The 10,712-nt window shown below is 31.4% G+C and overlaps 1 protein-coding gene across 1 annotated transcript; it reads left to right on the plus strand.

The window, feature by feature from the left end:
* Positions 1-4,101: 4,101 nt before the first annotated feature.
* Positions 4,102-8,286, plus strand: LOC111037705 (cuticle protein 19-like). The gene is made up of 3 exons (XM_022320424.1): positions 4,102-4,234; positions 6,647-6,892; positions 7,457-8,286. The coding sequence occupies exons 1-3, from the start codon at positions 4,220-4,222 to the stop codon at positions 7,712-7,714; spliced, it is 519 nt and encodes a 172-aa protein (XP_022176116.1). The 5' UTR covers positions 4,102-4,219; the 3' UTR covers positions 7,715-8,286.
* Positions 8,287-10,712: the final 2,426 nt, after the last annotated feature.

Raw genomic sequence — 10,712 nt, forward strand, 5'->3', positions numbered from 1 at the left:
TGTAATGGTATGCCGCGCTTAGATGTATAATAATAATAACATGATTGTGTCTACGCACGACATCCTCTTCGGTCGGCGGCGATCGCCGACAGATTATTATATTATTATATGCGCGTGTGTATATAGGTACGGGGCAAACGCGGCAAAGACTGCGGAGAAACTCTTCAGCGTACCTACATAATAATATTACTAAAGTAGGTACATACTATTACCCATATAATATTATTATTATGTGTACAAGAAGCAGGTATGTATAGTAATATAATATATTTTGTTGTTGATGATAAAAACGAAAAAGTATATTATACGTTCAACTCACACGTAATACGCGACACGTGTAATGGCGTTCAATCAGCCACATACGAAAACGCACATTGGTTTCAAATAGTCGTAAGTGTTTACTGTATACATGTGCAAAGATAAAATATTTATTTTAATATGAGCTGTACATCATCGCGATGGCTGTGAATCTGTGATGATGCTCGTCCCTGTGTCGTTGCGGAACCGCGATGCACCACATCAATATAGATTCTAGGCGACGACTCGTACATAAGAATTATTGTTCCCGGGAGTTGGACGCTGATCAATTTTCTGAAAACCAAATAATTTCGTGTGTTATAGTTGCATAGAAACGTTTGTGCCTACGCTTATATTAACTGATACATAATTATTATGCATAACTCGTATGAAAGTTGCTACAAAAGCCTAAAAATACGACTAAATATTAATTGAGTCCTAGACTTCGGTGCACCAAACTTAGGAGGCATCTTTGTTTAGCCTTTTCGTGCGTGTGTAACAAGTTATTAACCCCTAATCCAAAGCATAATCATAGCTACGCCACCAACATATGGTATGTATGCACCCACTTCAACCCACATAATAATGACCGTTGATATTCGGTTTATGCACTACCGATTTTCACTACTCGGCATACAATGATAACCGTTTTTAAATCAGTTAACAACGATTTAATTTTTTTAATATGAGACATGGCCACATTGATCAAACTTATTTAGAGTTATTTTACTAAAAATTAAAAGTTTATTAGTACAACTGTTTAATTTAAAAATGCGCAGAACTTCTGACTATACTTAAGATAAAGGAATATTTCGATTACGAAAAAAATGTAAAGTTTTAAACGCATATTTTAATTGACAATGTATTTTAAAACATTATTATAATTTATAGTTGTTATAACAAGTCAGGTGCATTGAAGTACACCACTAGGACACTATTCGACACTTTAAAGAATATGTGCCTATATATTATTATGTGCATTATAATTTATAGCGTTAGTCAGTCAAATGGTTTCATAACATTGGAATATTCCCATGGAAATATAAAATACGGCTAACTTATTATTACTTTTTATGAGTGAACGTATATTTTTATAATGCGAATTATCTTTATGTAAAATATATGACATAATTAAAACTTATGGGGATTCTGTAAAGTCACTTGTTTGTTACAGGAAGAGAGAATAATTATATTTTATTTTAAAAAATGATAGTCATAACACATGCACGTAATATTGTTTTAAGTTTATATATGTGTCTATGGACTATGACTGTAATTAATAGGTAACCTATATCAGTTACATGAAATTAGACTTGTGCTTATTAAAATATTTTATAGGTGTGTTTATTTTTATTTGATGTGTGCGAATTTGAATTTGATCTTACCTAATGTGAGGTTATTCTTACACCAGTGGTATTCATATTATTAATGCAAGGCAAAAAATAAGATTTAAAAGAGATGGTCTTACATATTTAAGAATTTCCTGTCATCATAATCACAGGTTTATTTATTTTATCTGATAATTAGTTTGAGCAGATACCACGTATTATTATATGGTTGGCATTATTAATTATGCATCCACGTCGTGCAAAATTAAAAATTATAATACTCTGAGGGGAAATTTTTGGAATTTCGTTCCTTCCAAAATTGTTTTGTATATATTTATCTGAAGATACATTCTTATCAATGTATTTTAATGAATGATCAATTTTCGAAATAAGAACTATCTTCAGATGTACCGTATCTATATGTGCAAAACATATTGAGACCTTCATTTAGAGTAATTTAATAATGCCCTTCAATTTGTTATAGAAGATAAATTTCTATTTTTATACAAATGTAAATACAATACACTTCATACCTTGATATACATTAACTCAAAGACGATTTTTCTTTTAGAACACAATAAAATTATGAAAATTGGATATTGACATGGGCATCAAGACGGCCTTCGTGAAGAATAGAGCCTTTATCTTCTTTTGAAGAGTTCATCATTGGCACTATGAACATGGTTAAGAATACGAATCTATATAATACATTGTATTTATGTCACGGGCCATATTATTTTCTTCAATTAGACAATAAAGCAAACAATTTACTTCTTCATCAGATAAATCATAAATGATGCAAATTGAATTACACATTTAATATTTTAATGAAATATATACCTACCGTCCTACCTATGTGTTAATATTGAAGTGTTAGAAATACATAATTATGAATATACATCAATTATATTTATAACTAATGACGAATTAATTAATTATATTACTAAGTATGATCATCGATCATATAACTTAAAGTTGTAAAGGAAATATCACACAGTTTACTATGAAAATCTTTAATTTGCTTCAAAAAAATTTCAAATATTTTATTTTTTATTATGTTAGTAATCGAAATTTAATCTTATAAACATCATATTTTAACTATTTTAGCTTATGAAAAATTATAGATTTTATTTGTAAGTAATTATATATTTAGGTATATACCTACCTATTTTTATGATATTGATATTTTTCTATAACTATAGGTACCAAAATACTAAATAGTACATAACTTTATGTAATATTTGTACTCAATAATTTTAAATTAAAAATGTAATTTTAATAATTTTTTAACAATCACAATTCACAATAAAATTATACTGTAAAATTGATAAAATATGTTTTAGAATTATCTGAAAAAATTGTTACAATGATGATTTTGTATACGTAGGTATAATGAATTACATGGATAAATTAATATACATATATATTATCTTCAGATTATTAATTAAATCTGAAATAAGTTCCTAATTGTAATTATTGTGTATTTATGTCGTATATTTTTTTAAAAATAATCAATAAATAATAATGTGAAACAATTTGTAAAATCAAAGCCATTGTAAAACTTGTAGGCTAATGACTTATTTAGTCGTCGAAGGAAGCCTTTTATCCTAAAAAAAAATACTCTTATACGAATTTGAGAATTATTGTTTATTTATAGAATAAATATGAATAGAAATAGACATATTATATTAAATTAAGTTATTTGTATATTTTTATTAGATGTAGGTATGTAGTATAATTATTATAGGATATGTGTTTCAAAGGCTGTTTAAAATTCAAATGAAAAAAATCTATAATATTTAATAATGAATACATACAATTTTGCAATTTTAGACTAAAATATTTTTTATATGTTGAGAATATATACAATAGAAAATAATATTTCTAATACGTTGAAGTGATGCAAGTATAAAGTTAACAAAGTAGTATCTACATATTTATTTCGTACAGACTTACGGAATTTGCACTTGAACTGTGTAACCTGTAGGAGACAGAAGTGTGTATGTAAGTACAACAGCTCATTCAGTCCGATAATATTTTGAAAATGGAAAATAATAATACACTTATGAACAAAAAGTATTAAACTATTTGTACGCAGGATACGAAGTACGAACACTCATAAATATCATGATTACTGTAGCATGTAGCATGCGTATACTGCCTAATACACGTTTCTTGACTGACACTGGCTAAGTATTTAGTCCAAGGTTCTTAAAAAATGAAAATCATATATTTACTATAACACCGGCAGTAAAAAAAATAATACAAAAATAAATAAATAATATAATAATAACCAAACAAAAACGATTATTGTGAAAACGATTTTAGTGACGGCGGCCGCGATGGTTGATAAAAAAAGAAATAATATCATCGGCCTAAAACGACCGCGGACGCACGTGGATGGACAATTGACCAATGAGCGACTGGCGAGCGTGGGGACGCTCGATGCCTCCCTTTTAGTATAAATGCACCGTCCCGTCCGCTGTACAGATCATACTGAATCCAACAGTGTTCTAGAACAGTCACAGCTAGTTCTCAACGTTGTTTTTTATTTTTCATCAGTGCTTCATTACAACTCACCGTTCAATTCAAAAATGGCGTTCATACAGGTCAGTATAATATATATTCTAAGTACATATACTGCAATGTATAATAATAATATAAGTAGTATAGCTGATCTCGGATATAGTGTTATTGAAATATCATCAGGTACTTATTCAGCTTGAGATTTTTATTTCTCTCTTTTTTATACATATTATATGTAATCCTATCTAGGTATATTATACAGGTAGATAGTTCAATAGTTCAATTACAATTTTATATGTATGCTGCACTAAAAATGAAAACATCTATGTTCGTATACCTACATTCATTTTATCGTCAGTATATAAATAATAAAAAGTTTTAGAATTTTCAATTCTATAATTCGATAGCACTACAAGAAAGTTGAGGTTTTTTTATATTTAGACTTTTATGAATGAGTACCTATTTTTACTGATATTGCTTGAAATCTGCACGTTTTAAAAATGTAACAACGTTCATTTTCATTTCCATAAGATACTTGTAATATTAATTCTTAAATCTGATACCGCGTTATAAATTATAATATTAATAGTAATTGCTACATTGTTACTTTTTAACTGGCGGGGAAATCGCACTGTATCTTAAAATTGGCATTTTTGGAATCCGAAACAGTTATATATGGAATAAGGGGTTGGCTATAAAATATAAACCACTGATATCCACGGAGTATTTGATTATAGCTAGCTGTATCAGAGACTTTAACGCTCACGCTGATTTGAAGGGATGATTTATTATTCGGAACAATTCGAAATACTTTATATTCTCATTTATGCTGGGTATAATAAATAATGTAGTTAGGTACTTGGTATAACATTTAAGACATAGTAAAAAAAAATTATTAAAACTTAATCTTTGCAATATGTGATGTTTTAATGGATACAACTGCTCTGTATAACACGTAGGTACATTTATGACAAATGTTCATATTCATTCAAATTCACATTTAGTACATAATATTTATCAATCCTCACTCGTTTTAGCGCTTATAAAATGCATATACTGTTATTACACAACAATAATACGTCATATACATTATCCGAAGCGTTTTACGATCGCGCGCAGTGTAATATCCACATAAATACATAATATAACCCACATAATATAGATATATTTATAATAAAATATAATACGCAATCATTAGGGAATTCAATTCGTAATCACGAGAAAAATATAATTTTTGAGCGCATTGTTTGTACTCGACCCCATACTAGGTATAAATACTATTATTTATATACAGCTATATAAATATATATATTATATATGTACCTGTATCATTTTCGACTTTCTATACGAATTCTCACGGCGGCGGCGTTACGCGCTCGCCCGGCTCGAGTCTGCCCCATTGTAGCTCACACATTATAGACATAATATTACATATATATATAAACGTGTGACCGTTGCAATAATATAAATATGCGTATGCGTCCGATTTTCCGCGTGTTACAATTAATAAAAGATCATCGGCGACGACGACGGGCGATTGCGCAACACGCATTGACCGCGTTTCTCGCGACTATAACCTAATTATCGGGTTCATTTTTCACGTCCATTGTGCGTGCTTGGTCGCCATGCCATTGTCGTGCGTGCGAGGGAATAAAAATAATTGCATTCATAATATATATATATATACAATACATATATAAGCGAGCAGTGCTGCAGAGTGCGCTTCTCGGCGGCAGCGCTAAATATCTACATGCATATATACATAATACGCTGCTTCCTATACATAATATATACACACGCGGTCGTGATCACACCCGACTCAATAAATTCCGTATATATACATTTAAATACATGCGCGTAATGATGTGTATATAATATACGCGATCCGATCATCGAGCACGACTTGGCGCGAACGAGAGGTCCGTCGTCTCTCTCTGTGCAGTCGTTGACTTAAAATAAACGGTATACCTATAGGTACATATATTATTAAAATATATACATAAATAATACGTGGCAGGTAGGTACACTGTATATTATATCGATTATGATTATACCTACCTCCGGCAGCGGCTGGTGCAGCGCGGTGCAGCCTTATATTTATATCGAGATGCACGAGGCGCGCAGACTGCATACAGACTCCCCACTCGAGTATATAAGATGTAACTACCTACATAGGGGTTGAAACAGCAACAATGATTTTCGTTCAGATGACCCGATATTTTTGTCGAAATTCGTAGTCATTCGATGTGGTTGTCCAATGAAAATTGTAGGTAGTTACGAACAAGCTGGCCTGTAAATATTATTTCATATTATATAGAAGCAATGCACTATCACAATATTATAACCTATTAATACATTGTATTTATAACTCTTAAGGCTATACACAATTTACCTGTATAAACGTAAGACTAATTTAAGAGAAATAACGATGAAAATATAGAAAATCCACATTTTCTGATAAATAATATCGAAATGTATTCGTGTCTGTTTGGCAGTGCACACTCGCCGCTCTCCTGTTGCATGTGGCTTGCGGAAGCTACTTGGCTCATCGCGCTGCCGCTTACCATGGCGGTGCACCCGCAACCATCGGTTACCACCACGGTGCAGCACCTGCTGCTTACCACCACCACGGTTATGAAGAGGCCCCGTCTTATGACTACGCCGCTTACCCGGCTTACTCGTCAGCCAGCACCTACCAAGCCGACTACCCCAGCTACTCCTCGAAACCCGTCGACTACTACGTGAGTAATGCACATGATGCAATACGTATAATATATTAATTTTTAATTAATCATGCATAAATCATACAATATATAATTATGGCGATAATCAACTGTGCCGGGTTCAAAGGGAACACCATGAACATTAACAACCTAACCTATCATTAATAAACATTTTGCTGGTTAACATTAAATTTCTGATCACACTGATTACATCTCTGGTTTTGATTAAATCTAAAGAAACAAAACATAAGATAAAAAGTTAACCTAATTTATAACCTAGATAAAAGTTTGTTAAAATCAAAACAAATCAGTCATGTATCAATATTATATTATTTGCCAAACATCATGTATATCTTTTTGGTACAATACATTTTCCGACCCGGCCCTCTTATGCCGTCTAAAATTAATCGCCATACCAAAAGTTGTGTGAAAAAAAAATAATAATAATCCACCTCCGCGTCTCTCCCCATTTATACAATTTCTTCACAATATTCTCGCTTCATTAACATATAAATATTATGTCATTTTTTCGTGTCTTACACCCGGATTGGCCACTACCATCATACTGGATCGCTAATGCAGTCACCGCCCAAGTACTCTTTCAACTACGGAGTGAAGGACTACCACACCGGTGACGTCAAGGACCAATGGGAAGAGAGAGACGGTGACGTTGTCAAAGGTGAATACAGCCTGGTCGAACCAGACGGTACCACACGCAAAGTCACGTACACCGCCGACGACCACAATGGTTTCAACGCGGTCGTACACAAGTCCGGCACTGCCCATCACCCAGCCCCAGTCGCCCACGCACCAGTCTACCACCACGCTTACCGCCGTTGAGATCAATTAAAACGAATCGCCCAAAAAATGAACCGTCGGTCACTGTCGTTACCATACGTTATATTGTTAGGTATTAATTTTTTTTAAGGTATACGTGTATAAGCGTATAACGTTAATATATAATATATTTTATAGCATATAATAGTAGAGTTTTTACCCATACCAAATCAAAAATATAAAAAAACGCATGTATAATGTATATGTATAAAGGAGGTACCTATACTATATTATATTTTTTCTTTTTTCTTCTGTTTCATACGGTATCTCTTACGGTATAATATTAGAATGACGATCTTAGTTTAATAAACTATATTATAATATCATATCAACTAATATCGATTCTTTTCGTCTTAACTTGTCGTTTTCCACTGAAATATACATAATTCTATTAAATTTTCATAAATATTTTACACGCATTAAATCAAGTAAACTATATTTATATATTATACGGTCCTTCGCTTCATCAATGATCTCTTTTCGATTTAATTATTACACGATAACCGGATAATCCGACGTACCTACTATAGGTCATATACCTAATATATTTTTTTCTTAATTATAATATTTTAATTTACATTTAGAATGAGGAACTTTTTTTTACTTTAAAATCATTTTTCATTTGTTTTTTACACGGTGTTTTTTATTGAATTGTCTACTATTTTATTATGTATTCAAATTTATTATTATTAATTTTTACACGCATTCAAGAATTGTATACCAAATATTGGGTATAATATTTCTCGATTGTTAAAAATGTAGAAAACATATAATATCATACTTGAAATATTTTTGTGTACTTTTTACTTGACCATTTATTGTACTCTGTTTTGTATATACATTTTATAATTGCTCATAATATATCTAAAACGTATATATTTATCGTATTGTTTATTTGTATTGGATTTCGGATTATTTTTGGATTACAATATCAAGATGAATAGATAACGACGATAACAACATAACATATCTATTAGGTAACTATGATGAGATGCGAACGACGAATTACGTAACATGCAAATAACAATCAATTAAATAGAAATAACTAATAAGTAATTAAAATATTGAATATTTTCTAAATTTACATTGAAAATTGGCTTATTCTATATAATATATTACAAAACAATTACAAAAACAACAGTTAAAATTAATTTTGATTTTATATTCAGAAGAATTAAGAAGTAGTATACATTATTATAACGATTGCAATAAATCTCAATGTATATTTATTTATAATATATACCTAATAAGTTAAATGTTATAATTTTCAAATCACATTTTCAAAAACAATATAATCGAATAAATAACATTTACTAGCACAAATGTGGTACAACTGCACTGCAGAAAGTGTAAACCTATAGTATATATATATATATGTGGGCATACACCATTTAAGCTCACTATGATAATATATTATATAAATGCATGGAAACAAATATAGGATATCTATAATGCAGTAAACCATACTCGGCACACGGAATCGTGCGCGTTTTGTATCGAATTCAGAATATTTTTATTTAAGGTTTGCGTCATAATACACAAACGTACATAATATATATTATAACATCTATGGATTATACATATAGTATACGCCTGCAGATACGTAAATAATAATATAAGGTAAAGGGTATGGGAAGGGTAGCAATACGGTGCCTGTATTATATATATATATTTTTTTCTTATCATTCTCGTCGTGTGACGGTGACCCTAATCATAATAAACAAATATTTCGCAACGACCAAATCGCGCGGGGACGGTTGTCACGAACGCGCTCGGTGATCGGACACGACACAACAATAATAATAATAAAATATATTATAAAGCTCTCGCAGTGATTGTTTGACGTAGAGAGGAAGGGTATTTTCCGCGCTCATGTCCGCAGTTCAATGGTTTTTTTACGTCTGGTGATGAAAATCGAAATTCCACATAATACTCGAGCCTACTTGGCCCATCCACGTTGTGAAATATTTTTCGGATAAATTGTAAATCCATTGAAAACAATTGTAAATGTTAGAATTTGTAGATCATTATTAGAAAATAATAAACAAGTTTAGGGAAGCAACTACACGTACCACGAACGTCATATGGCGTGTGGTTTGAATGTTTTCGCTGTGGTTGCAGATTATAATTGATAATTGTAATTATAATTACTGCATCGCACACGCTATTATTATTTATTATTATAATACGTAGGTAATAGAGATAAGGCTGCAATATGGTACTACACGTGCGAGAAATGGAAATACTTGCCAATCGCCACCGTAACGAAACGATAAAAAACCAAAAAGACCATAATATTAATTAACGACGATCCAAATATCCAACATTCGTATTACGTGCACGCGCGTACCTATATTGCCTATACGTTACGCCGTGTTCAAAAACGCCTACACAACCGTCAACCGATACGTATTATTATTGGAGTTATCTTACGTAATTTATACTCATTAATTTTTTTATTTCTAAAATTAAAAATGTTAATTTTTATCTCATTTTTTTACGAGGGGGGGGGAACTTAGTAGGTACACGACCAGCGGCTGTCCACCAAACTAATCTGACCTTAATATTAGTATTTAATTATGTATTGTGTAAGTATCTATTTAAATTTAACTCTTACCTGCTTATCATGATGTCTTGACGAGTGAAAGGGCGCAGTTGTGATTGATTCTTCGTCCGCAGTACTTGGTTGGTTGGGTATGGCCTTGTTCATCCAAAATGTTAAGAAGTGTCTTATACCTGAAAGACATACAACTTAGAAAATTATAGATACATCAATCCTAGGTAGTTATCTTTGACAAAGTCCCCTTAGGACACACGAGTATAGTTTTTTTCTTTGTCCAGCACACGTGTTTTATAATTAAAACACACTCTGTATTTCACTCATTGTCATTAGTCTAAGTCTAGGGATATGTATTTGCATTTACATAATTGTATTGGTCGATCGCAATGGTTCTCTATTTCAAGTGAGCACAAAACATGTTTCATACAATCTCGATTAAGA

Source organism: Myzus persicae, unplaced genomic scaffold (genome assembly GCF_001856785.1).
Source record: "Myzus persicae strain clone G006 unplaced genomic scaffold, MPER_G0061.0, whole genome shotgun sequence".
Taxonomy (NCBI): Eukaryota; Metazoa; Arthropoda; class Insecta; order Hemiptera; family Aphididae; genus Myzus; species Myzus persicae.